This window comes from Kazachstania africana, chromosome 7 (assembly GCF_000304475.1).
Source record: "Kazachstania africana CBS 2517 chromosome 7, complete genome".
Classification (NCBI taxonomy): Eukaryota; Fungi; Ascomycota; class Saccharomycetes; order Saccharomycetales; family Saccharomycetaceae; genus Kazachstania; species Kazachstania africana.
The window spans coordinates 589,113-602,649 of record NC_018946.1 but is presented as its reverse complement, the minus strand read 5'-3'; the positions used below and the strand labels follow the sequence as shown (position 1 = coordinate 602,649).

The 13,537-nt window shown below is 36.4% G+C and overlaps 8 protein-coding genes across 8 annotated transcripts; 3 read left to right on the top strand and 5 right to left on the bottom strand.

The window, feature by feature from the left end:
- Positions 1-288: 288 nt before the first annotated feature.
- Positions 289-1,338, top strand: STS1 (Sts1p; the record flags this gene model as incomplete). The annotated part of the gene is made up of 1 exon (XM_003958407.1): positions 289-1,338. The coding sequence occupies one exon, from the start codon at positions 289-291 to the stop codon at positions 1,336-1,338; it is 1,050 nt and encodes a 349-aa protein (XP_003958456.1).
- Positions 1,339-1,659: 321 nt separating this feature from the next.
- On the top strand, positions 1,660-2,085 carry RCF3 (Rcf3p; the record flags this gene model as incomplete). The annotated part of the gene is made up of 2 exons (XM_003958406.1): positions 1,660-1,722; positions 1,783-2,085. 2 exons carry the CDS (start codon positions 1,660-1,662, stop codon positions 2,083-2,085), a joined length of 366 nt encoding a protein of 121 aa, XP_003958455.1.
- A 55-nt stretch (positions 2,086-2,140) lies between these two features.
- Positions 2,141-4,228, bottom strand: MTC4 (Mtc4p; the record flags this gene model as incomplete). The annotated part of the gene is made up of 1 exon (XM_003958405.1): positions 2,141-4,228. The coding sequence occupies one exon, from the start codon at positions 4,226-4,228 to the stop codon at positions 2,141-2,143; it is 2,088 nt and encodes a 695-aa protein (XP_003958454.1).
- A 215-nt stretch (positions 4,229-4,443) lies between these two features.
- On the top strand, positions 4,444-4,965 carry TRS20 (TRAPP subunit TRS20; the record flags this gene model as incomplete). The annotated part of the gene is made up of 1 exon (XM_003958404.1): positions 4,444-4,965. One exon carries the CDS (start codon positions 4,444-4,446, stop codon positions 4,963-4,965), a length of 522 nt encoding a protein of 173 aa, XP_003958453.1.
- A 49-nt stretch (positions 4,966-5,014) lies between these two features.
- Positions 5,015-5,404, bottom strand: SRB6 (Srb6p; the record flags this gene model as incomplete). The annotated part of the gene is made up of 1 exon (XM_003958403.1): positions 5,015-5,404. One exon carries the CDS (start codon positions 5,402-5,404, stop codon positions 5,015-5,017), a length of 390 nt encoding a protein of 129 aa, XP_003958452.1.
- Positions 5,405-6,230: 826 nt separating this feature from the next.
- Positions 6,231-7,172, bottom strand: MRPS5 (mitochondrial 37S ribosomal protein uS5m; the record flags this gene model as incomplete). The annotated part of the gene is made up of 1 exon (XM_003958402.1): positions 6,231-7,172. The coding sequence occupies one exon, from the start codon at positions 7,170-7,172 to the stop codon at positions 6,231-6,233; it is 942 nt and encodes a 313-aa protein (XP_003958451.1).
- Positions 7,173-7,506: 334 nt separating this feature from the next.
- On the bottom strand, positions 7,507-8,403 carry KAFR0G02830 (HMG-box domain-containing protein; the record flags this gene model as incomplete). The annotated part of the gene is made up of 1 exon (XM_003958401.1): positions 7,507-8,403. One exon carries the CDS (start codon positions 8,401-8,403, stop codon positions 7,507-7,509), a length of 897 nt encoding a protein of 298 aa, XP_003958450.1.
- A 3,407-nt stretch (positions 8,404-11,810) lies between these two features.
- KAFR0G02820 (SRP1/TIP1 family protein) lies at positions 11,811-13,181 on the bottom strand (the record flags this gene model as incomplete). The annotated part of the gene is made up of 1 exon (XM_003958400.1): positions 11,811-13,181. One exon carries the CDS (start codon positions 13,179-13,181, stop codon positions 11,811-11,813), a length of 1,371 nt encoding a protein of 456 aa, XP_003958449.1.
- Between the last annotated feature and the right edge of the window lie 356 nt (positions 13,182-13,537).

The following is a 13,537-nucleotide window of genomic DNA, read 5'->3' as shown; positions in this document are numbered from 1 at the left end:
TTACTGTCACTGACACTTTTCTGAGAACGAGCGGGTAACATTTCTCTTTTTTTTTTCATGGAATATTCTTTTCGTCCATCTAATAATAAGAGCTTCTTTTCACCACCTGGGTTCTTCACCATCGTTCTTGAGAAGCAAGCAATAAAATAAGCATTACAGGCCATTAGTGAGTTAGTCTTTAGTCTATTTTTTAACTCAAAAGTTTTCTTTGGTTTTCTGTCTCAAAATTTTTTGCTCTTTTGTTCTTTACAAAGTTTTTAACTATATTTTAAAAATAGAATATTCTCCATGACCAGGAATACAACAATAACTGCTCAGGACATGGGGTTCTCCTGGGGTTTTAGTTCGATTCATGAGAATAATAATGATAACAGAACCACTGATAACATCCCAACTTCTTCTCTAAGTTTGATGAGGAGTTCTGATAATTCATATGATAACGAATCCTTATATTATAATAAGAGTAATTCACAAACACAGGATAATAATAGACAGAAGAGGAGGTTGGATTTAACGAACGATGACAAAAATGAAGAAGCACAAAATATTAGTGAATCAACAAATAACAATCATAATAATAATAATACCAGAAAATATATGGTATCGAAGAGAAAATACAATATTTCAACGATAATCAAAGGTCAAGAATTGCCCATACAAAGAGGAATCGAATTCATGGAAAAACAACAATTACAAAATATACTTTTGGATCTAGTAAAATTAAATGATCCGCAAATAACTCAGTTTATAAACTCAAAGATAAGTTCATCCAATTTAAGTTACGAAAAGTGTTTGGAACATTTAAAAGCCAAGTTAACTGAACTGTTCGAGAATATTCCCTACAGCAAGGATTTCTATAATGACATGAAGAATAATAAGTTAGATGATTACGCATTTGTCCGACTAAAGCCTTATATTCTAGAGTTTTTAAACTGCCTCATTGATTTTGTCCTTAATAATATTCCTCCAATCGTTAATAATTTACACGAATCGTTCAATTTTGTCGATAATTGCACTGAAATGGTTCTAAATTTACCTAGATTTCAATTACCAAGTAATAATTATTATTATGATAAATGTTTAGAGCAACTTTCTTTTATTTGGTGCAGCTTAATCGAGCATGCAATCAAAGATACTGTCATTACTATCAATGATAAATCAGTACTCGTTGAATGGATGAATAAGTTGCACTATTATAATGAATTATCAAATGGAATGCTAAATAGGCCAGTTGTACTATTCAAATCCCTAGATTTAAGTACTACCGTTGGGGACCTATCAAATACTGCGACAAACGCAGACTTGCTAAGTTCAGTTGCAAATAATCGAAATCGATAAAGCTATTCTATTTTTCATGAAAAAGAAAAATGGTCTTTTTTCTCTTTTTTTAAGATGAGCTACTTCTATTAATCATTACATAGTCCTCAAAGTACTAACTTCTAACTTGGGCACTGAATAACTCATATATATATATACATATATTTGTAAATACTATTCAAGTTTTTTTCTTTCTTTCATTAAACTGAATTCACAGCAACTCTTTTGTTTTTGCTATTTTTTGCTACAGCCTCATATCCGGAGCACATGAAATCATGCTAATACAGTCTTTTATACTATCTATAGCTATGAACAAGACGTTTGAAGACTATGTTTTGAGTAATGCGTGATCACGTCCAACCCATTCATTATAGTCAGGCTACTGTTAAAGAACTTACCAAACAAGTATGATTAGTTGTTGCAATTCGCCTATTAAGGGGTATTTACTAACACATTGCTTTTAAGATAGCAGTTGCTTCATGTATTGGTGCTTTTCAAGGTGGTTTGATTAGCATTACAACTGGCCTCTTACTGCGAAAGTTTTCTTCCATATATAGAACCGTAAGATTGCCGGTACGTGTATTCTATCATTGTTCATGGATATCCATGGGCATGGTGTTTAGGGCCGACAAACAATTGATAATATTTCAACAAAACTACTATTCTCAAGAGCTTCAGAGAAGAGGTAAGTTATTAGATGAGGCCGCAGACAGGGGGATATTTCTAGAAGAAGAAGCAATAACACGAAGTACTACTAATACTGATTAAGCTATCGAATCATTTTTATAAGTACGTAATAAACATGAATATATAATTTAATGTTTTACCACAACGTCCATTTTAATAATTTGATAAGAAGTAATAAACCATGCTTAATTTCTCTTAATAAACTAACAACAAGCCAGATCCACCACAGTAATCCAACAATTATGAATTCTAAAAGTCGATAAACAACTTTGGTTAACTTCGGTGTTTTCATTACCTTTAGATTATTAAACCTTTCTGTGTTTTCCTGAAATAACTTTAATTTCAAAGTTAAAGTGGTATTGATATCACTTAATATTCTGTCACTGGATGAAATCAACGATTCAATTCTAATAGAATAATCGTTTAGCAACTTTGATGTCCAGTCGTTTCCTATTTTTAAAACCCTTTCCATTTCTTTATTATATGTGTTGATAATTGCATGAGTTTCAGTGATGTTCTTATCAGTGGCATCGGTATTAATATGCGTATTTTCGTTTCTTAATTTCAACATCTTCTTTTTCACTATATCATGCGTTTCCCTTCTATGTTTCATAACAGCTATAGTACTAATAATATATCTTGTGTCATGCCAGTACTTTAATAGTTGAGGATCTATTGGTATATCATAGTCGGAAAGTTCATGCGCTGGGGGTATAAATGAAGAATCAAGACCTGTATAACGGCCTTTCATGCTTCCTTCAGTCCCACTATTACCGTTTTCCTCTGCATTATTCTCATCGCTGCTATATTGTTGGTGACGTTGTTTAATTGTCTGGATTGGTATGTCGTCTAGTAGATTTGATCTTTGTCGTGAATGTTTGGCCTCCGTAGGGGTAACATATTTGGTGCTATTTAAGTAGACATCTGTTCCCGCTGCGGTGCCGCTTTTATTCGCTCCCATGTTCAAATTTAACGGTTCTACACTGTTCTCTGCGGTTTTATTTGGTGACCGCGATGACCATCTTTTAGACCTTTTGGCAGTCTTGCTGATAATTTTGTCAAGACGGCTCTTCCCGTTGGATTTTGCAGTGCTCTCATTACTATCATCAGAGGATGCATGATCATGAATATTCTTGAATGGAGTACCAGAACATTCATTCGAATGTTTACGTTCTAATTGAGAATCACTGCTGGTTGCGCTTGATTTGCTGCTATGATAAACTTTCAAATGCTTCATGCCTTCTTCATTACTTTTCATTACCTCCTTTGAACTTTCACTATTTAAAGATAATTCATCGTCTTTATCATTTTCATGGCGGTGATGATGATGATGATGATAACGGTGAGTAGAGTGATGAGGAATAACAGCATGTTTACTCTTCTTCTTTTTTCTCTTTTTCTCATGAGAAGCACCAAACCATAGGTTCCCATCCGGGTCAAGTAAATCGGGCCAGTGACTTGTTCTCCATGTTATGTCGCCATATTTCTCATTGACGTCGACGAACCATTTATATTTTTTTCTGTGAGGATTTGATTTTGAGAATTGAAGTATTGCAATAATTGGAGTCTTATAAAAAGATAGCTTTCTTGTATTTAAGTCGTAGCCCGTTTTTTTTCTTAGTCTTCTATTCCTGATAGTTTGTAAAGGATTATATACACCTTCAACACCCTTATGTTCGATATCCTCTTCACCCACCGAGACACACCTAGCAATCAACGTGTAATAGAAATCCAGGTATATTTTTACCTTTTCTGCCTTTAACCTAGTAGATTTCGGTACAGCGAGTGGTTGGATTGCATTTTTCGTCTCAGCTATTTGTTTTGAGAGGACACCTGCTAGTTTACTACTGAGGAACCTCGTGTCAGATTCAGTATGGCTATTTCCCTGCACCTCATTATTATCTGTAAAGAGGTTGATATGATTTTTCCCGCCCACATTACTTTTAATAGGTCCAATATTTAAGGCTTCCTTTGAATTATGTTCATCATTGATCGACGTCACGCCGGAAGGCTCATAGGAATTCCTATTTGGGTGTACATTCGGGTCGGTAAGAGATCCTGAAACACTCCTGCCGTAATTTAAATCATCGAGAAGACCGTATCTGGAATCTAATAGTAGCTTAGTAACCAATTTCACTCTTCCAGCGTCAACATTTGAGGTATTCTGATCCTTTGAGCTCCTTTCGGTTCGTACATTACGCTCTTCATTCTCCTCAGGTAGCATAAGTGTCAGTTAAGCAGTTACGGTTGTATCAGAAATGATGAGGTATTCTCTAATTTTGCCATTTAAAATGTCATTGCTAGTCAACAGTTGAAATTTCGGGAACATCACTAATTTGATGAATATTGAAACGCATAGAAAAGAAAAGCATAACTGTCTCAAATACCGACATATAAACCATTAAAATCACATATTAGTTATAGTTTCACTGTTTGGAGATGCCTCAATACTTTGCAATTATTGGTAAGACTGACAATCCAGTGTACGAAGCACAGTTTATATCGACACAGAAGAAGGATGGAACGCAAGAATTTCCGTCTGATTTGAAAGAGCTTAATCCATTTATCTTACATGCATCATTAGATATAGTGGAGGATCTTCAATGGCAAATGTCCCCCATATCAAGTGAAGGTAATGTGTCCGTTTCTAGAGGAGGTTTTCTTCGGTCCAAGAATGCAAGCACAGCTGATAACTGTTATTTGGGTAAGATCGATCATTTTTACGGTCTTGCTATAACTGCATACATAACGTACAGTGGAATGAAATTTGTCATGATCCATGGCACCTCAACAAACACGAATGAGGCCATTGATGACAACAATTGCAGGATATTCTATCAAGAAGTTCATGAGCTATATATAAAGACATTGATGAATCCCTTTTACAATGCCTCTGAGCCAATTACTAGCCCTATTTTTGACCTTAGAGTACGACAACTAGCGAAGAAATATTTAAAATGAATCAATATGTATATATTACCATTATTTTTTCTTCGTTTTTCTTTATTCACTATATATTTGTCATAGCATCCTCCCCCACGATTTCCTTCATAGATTTATCTAACAATGACTCTAATCCTTCATGATTTGTATTCTTAAGGGAATCCTTCGGTCCCTCGTCCTGCTCAGGAATCTGATTCAATAACCATTTTTCTCTGATACTTCTCGTTAACGTCAGTAGGTCTTGTACACCTTTTATTAACTGTGTATTCTGAGTATTCATAATTGTTACACCAGTCGTAGCTATACTGAGATCTGTCTGGTTATCTATATTATTTTCATTACCGTCTGTTTCTTCAACACCATTGTCCAATCCTGATAGCCTAATCAATTCTGCTAGTTTTACCGATAACGTTTCAGTAGTCTGGTCTAATTTTTCCAATAGCACTTGGTCACTCATAATTATGTGTTGAGAGACAAAGTCTCGTATATAAATGTATGTAAAGAAAGATGGCTTGCTTTCGTCAAATGTTCGCAGCATCGTTTTGAGCCCTGTAGTGAGATCTAATCACTTTGATATTCTTTACTGTGCACGTGGTAAGGAACCAGAAAATTTTGGAAAAAAAAAATATGGAATGAAAATCGCGGCTGCGGAGAATCGATCCTGGGATTCTCTTCTTGAGCAAAGAGGAGAGAAAACGATATGGAAGCGTTGATAACGCCATGCCACAGTTTACCAACGTTTAAGACATATCGGTAGACATGGGTTCTACCGAAGTTAGTCGTTTCGTCAGAATTTTTATGTAACACTCCTTCCTGTACATGGATCTACGGATCATTTTTGCTTTCCCAGTCTTGCTTCAGCTAGAAATTAGAAGGAGTTGGCGAAATGTCTTCATGATTGATATGAAAGAGATGACTTGGGCTCTATGATGTGGCCTGTCCCAACTGGTAGAGTGATTTCTAGTCAAATGTACTCTGTACAGGAGATGTTAGAATATACATGTTAAACCGTTTTGATAAGTACTTGCTTGTATTTCTTTGTGCATGCTGTTTTTCTTAGTGTGGAATAAATGGATTTATATAGAGCCCGCTCTGTTCATCGAGAAATACGTTTGATTGTGAGCAGCCATGTGGCTCAATTAGGTCGTATTCGAGGTATTGTTGATCTTAGCTTGATATATTTCTATTTCTGCCCTGAGTGGATCAATATGTTCATTTAGCTTTAAAGAACGATAAATTAAAATAATACAAATGTGTTATTTACAGGAAATTAGCTTAATTATCTACTCAGAATAATATACTTTTTTAATATCGACAATTTTCTTACCCCTACCCAGTGCAATCTCATCCAATGGTCGCTGACCTTTAGTTAACGCTTCTATTACACCCTTTGCAATATTCATGTCGTTTCTAGATTTATAAATCTTGCCACTGAGGTCTTTAATACCCAAAATCTGACAGATTTCATAAATTACATGGTTTACTCGAAGGCCAAACCCAGGTTCCTTCTTTCTTAAAAATATTTTAACACCATGGTATCTATAATCGATATCGTTAAAGATAGTCCTCTTTTCAAATCTTGGAATGTACTGGATGTTACGAATTGCGTCCCAATGTGCTTTAAAAGTTGCCTTTGAAACATCACTCCTCGACTTGCCCTCCCCTATGCCAATCATACCATTTCCATCGCCAACTATGACCAGCGAGTAGAAGGACGTTATCTTACCCTTTGCTGTTTGGTTGGATACTCTTTTAAGTACTATAGGCTTCATTGTCAGTTTCTTCATAATGTAAAATGGATCAATAAGAGTCTGTTTATTGATCGCATTGGCTAAAATCAAATTTTTAGAGATTTTGTCCTTCGAAGCAAATGCTTTCACTTCATCTGGATACGTAGCCTCCGGTAACTTTGGCTGGTTTATATTAAATGGTGTATAGTATGGTGAGCTATTCGTTGAGGAGTGATTATGAGGTAATGAAGAATCGTAATCCCAAAAAGGGTCCAATTTTGAAAGATCATCAGAAAATACTTTTGAGGATGCAAACTGGTAAGTTGACTTGTTCGTAAACTCTATATTTTCTGGTATAGCTTGTTGAGCCAACTTAATCGACTTCAGTAAATGTTTCGGGTAGTATTTTAGTAGTACTTCATCGTTATAGTGATCCAAACTTTGAGAAAAACGAGAAAAGCTTCTGCTCAGCCTTGTAAGTCCCAATCTATTCATCCTTTTTTTCTTATCAGCCTTTCTGAATCATCTACTGGATAAAATTCTTTTGCTATACAGGGCAACTTCAATTGGGAATCCTCTTATTTTTTTTGGTACTGCAAAATTAAAAGCGGACAGTTAATGAAAATCCGTACAGATCGAGGATTATTAGTGAATTTAAGCAATACCAGACTCTTTCAATTAAAAAGATATTTTGTTTATAAACCCAAGATATACGTAGAATAAAGATATATTAATATTTATTACCCAAAAAAATTAATAAAATAATACAATTCAACAAAAAAACCGATAGAAGCCCATACAATTAAAAATTTCCTTAATTCAAAATTATTTAATTGCCAGCCTTATGGGCATGTTTCTTTTTTTGTCGACAAAATTCACAAAGTCCTTTATATTTTCTCTTCTTGTCATTATCGCTGTCACTGTCGTGACTAGACAATAATTTCCTTGGAGTGTATTTATAGTCTGGATATTTTTTCCTATGCTCTTCCTTCTCTTTCTGAGCTAGTGCTTGCCAGTATTTTTTTTCTTCATCAGATAATTGTCTCCAACGTTGTCCAATTTCTCTCGAGACATCTGAATTAGTCTTGAAGGATCCTTGAGTCGTCAATAGCTCTTTGTCTTTTGGGAATAAAGAAGGATGAAGATGTTGTCTGAATAAGATGAACGCGTTACGTGGTCTTGGAATATGTTGTGGGAAGCTGTGTGACTTCTTGCACGCGCATCTCTTTCCTTTATTACTACCATTTGAATCCGTAGACAATTCATTTTCCGAAGTTGATTCAGGTGTCAAGTCATTAACTAAAACATTGACTTTTCTAACATGACTTGAATGCTCATAATTCTTTGTCACCGTACTCGATATTGGCGTGGGTATTGGTGTATATACGCCTTGATTGTGGAATGATGTCGGTACTGGTTGACTATATCTTGGCACCAAGGAGGCAGAAGAAAGAGATTCTAAAATTTGAGCAGATCTAACGGACTCCACAGACAATTCTGTGGACGAGCGAGGTGGCGATTGATATGCTTTCGATTGTGGTTGAGAAAGCGAGGGGACATCGCTGGTTCTTGGCTCCATTAGGAAAGTTAAATTATTTTGGAGACGACTGACATTACCAAGTGATGATGCCATTGGATCGCTATTAACCGTGTCATCTAAATTATCCTGTAATCCTTGAAATAGCGATCGAATTGATGGTAGGTGAACTGAAGTCCGGGTTGTCATTTCTATATATCCCTACTTTTTTGAATTCTTAACGACGACGTGCCTTTCTGTAATTAGAAACAATGAATTTATTAAAAGTCAAACAGTACTTATAAGAAAAATTCAAGAATATATATTAGACAATAGAATATAGAAAAGGACTGCATTAATTTGTTTCGAAATTTCAAGTTATTTATATATGTTGAAGCCAAGATCCTTTCTTATTTTTGAACAAAAGGAATGGTTTACTAAAAAAAGGCGCTTAAACAAAACCGAAGGAGCCATACGGAGCTTTACCATGATTTCAATGGATGAAAGAGAGATTGAGGAAGAAACAGAGTGTGTGCATTTGTCCGACAATAGATGATTGCAAGCAAAACATGCAAAAATAAAGATTGGATAGCGTAAGATATTTGTAATCGGCATAGAAGGTTGCCTGCCTAGAAGAAGGAACGATAGGAAATGACAATCTATGCAGGAATTGACAATTAAAAATCTGGACGTGCACAGAGATATTTCCATAAGAAGACAAAGTTAATTTTTTGTACCTTATTTAGTTAAGAAAAATTATATTCCCATAAGAGATGATAGTAATTTTGCAGATAGTATACCCCTTCAGTACCTTCTGTCTTCTGTCCTGTCAGATAATTGAATGAAGAGTGTACATCGAATTTAAAGATTTCCTGCAACACAGACGAAAAAGGCAGAGTAATCGAAAGAGGAAGAACAATTTCTACGGAATTTAAGGAAAAAACGCTGGTAGGCGGCGTTAGAGAAATAAGAACAAAGAGATCTTAGGAGACCTCGTAAAGTCCAGTATCCCAATGGAGATAGAAAGGAGTATCTTACATATGCAAGTCATTTTCCCCCCAATTGCCGTCCCCATTAAACTTTTCCATCGAATCTGAAAAGGCTAGACACTGGGTCAGGCTAGTCCTCAAGGAGGAACAGCCACGTAAAGTAGTTTTTTTCCAACTTTCTCCTCCCCCCGCCCTTTCTCTCAGATTTTAGTGTATATTCACGCGAGAGAATCACCTACTTGACCCAAAAATAGAACAAATGAAAGCCCGAAGCAAACAAATTCAGTCATTCGCCGATGATATTTTGTTTACTTTGGCGTTTTTCTTCTTGTCTGTCCCCAAGCAGTAATTGTGGAAAAGAGTCTTGCTAATCTCAAGTTAAAAGTCTAATGAATTTTCGAAGGGAACCTGGATTGTAGTAACAGAGTGAAGCAGGATGACGCACTCTTGTATTACGACATGGCACTCCCTCTTTGTTAGAAGAAAAGTTTAAAATCAAATTTGAAAGGTGGAATATCCTTTTCGAGCAAATGAAGTGAATCTTTTTATTATTTTCCATTCTTCATCCTTTGCATTCTGTACCGAAAAAAATTATGTTTTTTCCTGCACCGTTTTCTCAGAGAAACGTTTCCGTGGCCCAAAAAGGAACAAACAAGACACGGAAAGTGAAAACCAAAACATGGCCAGAAACTTCAATTTCCCCATTAAGAGAAAGCCGATACGCTTTGTTCAATGTATGTCACATGCCCTTTTATTACATTTTTGTTTCCTTCTAACTTAATGTCCACATAGTGTGCGTGTATTCCTGACTAATTATACAGAAGAAGCACACTATGGTTTTGTATAATGCATCGTCCATCCACTTAATTACAGAGCGATTAGGGTACAAGCTTACTAGGGCCATCATTAATTCATTGCAGATGATAGGCAAACTTAAGTTTCACACTTCCAAGACAATTTTTACCTATTTGTTTTAAATATCGCGATATACTATAGAACGGCATTTTCCGATAGGCTGAATAATGGCAAATTATTCAATACGAATTGAGGCTATTGATAAGACAAAGGTCATGGGCAAACTTGCCGGTCCGAAGAAACTATCAGACCAAATTTCCTCTCCAATGCGACGCAACTTACGTAGAGATGTGGATATATTCACGGTAGTACTGACCTTCAAAGAATGAAAGAAGCTAATCTTGCATGAGAAAAAAAGCAACGAAAGAGAAAAAATGCCTAGTACCATGAACAAATAAGAATTTTCTCTCTTTCCAACTTTTGAAAAGCTATGAGCAATTGGGGCAATTCAATGTATTTTTTCGATGTCAAGTAATGACTTCCCATAGACTCTATACAAAGTTGATAACCCAAACTCCATATAACATTCCCATTCCCTTTTCCAAGAACGCTTTCAAACATTCAATTGTCTAGAAAGCCTTACGCTAACAAATAGAACATACATTATTCACATTGCGCAAAATTGCATCCCTGCACGAGCATGGTTCTAGCTTCCATTTCGAAGAAATCTGAAAAAGAAAGGAGAAAAAAAGACAGATTTACACTCTCAGTGTTTGGCTGTCACTGCTTGTTAAGTTTCAAAGGAAGGAAGATCACTCTCCAAAACAATGGACCGATTCCAGCGGGTTCGGCAAACAATCTAGCTCTTTTTCCCTTTCTTTCACATGTCCATGTCGTGCTACGGTCCCTTCACAGCAATCTCGAACTCAAACTTAAATAACACGTTTTCCATCTTCTGAGGTCCAATACACGAAATAATTTTAGACTACTTCTCTTATTGCAAATTAAAGATGCACAGCTTCAAGCGCATCAAAAATAAAAACCAACTGATTACCTTTATAGCGCACCACATAAAAAAAAATTGCGGGAGTTTCCTATTAAGGATAAGTCGATCCTAAAATGGCTATCAGAATCGTACACTGCGCAGACAATCGAGTTGCCTACAGTTGCATCGGGACCAATAAAGATGAAATTTGTATCCGTGTATTTTTTTACATCAACTAAAATCTTATGATAGCTTTCTCATGGGCCCTTTTTCTACTTAGAGCTAGCAAGTTTTTGGCCGTCAAATTACTTAATGTAACTTTGGCGCGTCCTTAGCCAATACATATTATGTTCATTTTTTGTATACAGAACCTAACAGCCCTTATCAAAGGAAGCTGCGAGAATTTCTTAAACTGAATCTACTCTTTTCAAGAGAACCCAAGACAAGAGAAAAAATCGTAAGATTGGTTTGGAAATAATGGCCTGTAGAGCCGCACCCTGAAAGAGAATCGATTATTCTCATTTTTTCACAGAATGAAGTCAATCCTCTAATTTGGTGGCTCTAGTAACTAACAGAAATAAACGTATAAGAAACAGCAATCGCCGTGCTTGGGGAAATCTTAGCATTTAAACTTCAATAAAGCTATGGAACGCCTAAAAAATTCACTAATTTAATGTCACTTGAGGTAGTTGTTATAAGGTTGAAAAAAAACCATCTTCCCAGTTTTTCTGAGGTCTATTATTGTCCAGTAAATTCATTTTTTCTAAACTAGTTTTCGTATCGTTATATGTGAAACAACTGTATTTTTATTAATACTTTATAAATTATATACGAACACAGCCCATTACTTAGATCAATAAAGCGGCAGCTGCAACAATGAAACCAGCGCTGTAGGCCATCTTTTCAGCACCATTGGCGGTATATTCAGCAATAGCGGCGGTAGAAGAAGATTGGGTATTAGTAGAACTTTGGACAGCAAGAGTCGTATCTTTTGCAGAAGCAGCAGCCTTGGATGATGAAGCTGTTTCAATAGGCGAGGTAGAAGTAGTCTTAGTACAACCACCTGAGCAACTTGTTTTGGTAACGTAAACAGTAGAAACAACGGTCCCTTCAGTAACCACGGTTGTCTCAACAGTTTCTACATTAGCAGCTAGAGAGTTTGTAGAAGATTCTGTAGTTGGGGTAACTGAAGTAGTCTTGGTGCAGCCACCTGAGCAATGAGTGATAGTTTCGTAAATAGTCGATACAACAGAACCTTCAGTAACAACGGTTGCAACGACAGTTTCGACATTGGCAGTGGTTGAATTGAAGTTTTGGTATACATTGGAAGATGCGGCAGTGCTTGTGGCAGAAGAAGCATCAGAAGTAGCAGAACTAGTGATGTTCTCAGAAGTGTAAGCAATAGTTTCTGAGGTACCTACGGAGGTAGATTCTGCAGCTACTTCACTTGTACTTGAAACGACTATTACTGAAGAGGAAGGAGGAACAGTTGTAGCAGAAGAGGTAGTGGATGTGCTAACAGATTCAGTTGAAGAAGCATTTTCAACTGAGGAAGCGACAGAAGACGAAAAAACGGAAGAGTCACTTGATGTTACGTCAGAGGTTAAAGTGGTTGAATCTTCTGCAGAAGAAACCACGGTGGAAGAAGCTGGTTCAGTGGATGTTCTGTTTGAAGTAGCAGAGGTAGAAGTGGCAGCTTCAACTGTGGAGCTGGTAGCTGTGGTCGAAGCAGAAGACATATCAGAGGCAACAGAGCTAGTAGAAGTAGTAGAAGTAGTAGCTGGGGTACTAGAGGTAGCAGAGGTGGTAGAGGTAGTAGAAGTAGTCGAAGTGGTAGAGGTAGAGGAGGTAGTAGAAGTAGTGGATGTAGTCATTGTAGCTAACTCTTCAGAGTATATTGACTCAATCAGTGGTAGTAATCTAGAAGAATACCAACTTACAGATGTGATCAAACGATCAACACCGGAAAAGTCAATGTCATCTATTAGAGTGGTATATGAACTATCGGTAGCCTCCATTGCAGCCATAGCATAACTTAACACACCGTCAGGTAACCAACTTAGACCCATATGGGAGATTACCAATCCTGTGTAAGATGATAAATTGGATTCGACATCTTCTAAAAGGGCATCTATTTCGGCAATTTGATAAAGTGTCGCAGCAGAGGCAATAGAGGTCAAAGCTAGTAACGAAGTAAGTTTAGAGCTAATTTTAGTCATTATTGCCTCTTGTGACGATCAATTAGAAAGTTCTCAAAAATAAAAGAAAGTAAATATTCACAGCTTATGGATCAAACAGGATTGACAGCTATAGCAGCCTATTATATACAGCTAATGCTTTGATCGCAATGAAAAAATAATAAAAGTTACGGTAAACGAGCAACAGCCGAAATTATCAATGAGCATTCGTTACAATGGTTGGATTGAGTGGTTTCAGTCTGATGACCGCATAGAAATGGTTTTTATTGACATTTGGAATAAGTATTAAAGAGGCCTCGGTTATTACCTTTGAGTCAACAATGACGGTTCTTTTTTTTAGCAGCACGGAAGGGAAATGTGCACAGAAGACCTTTTAT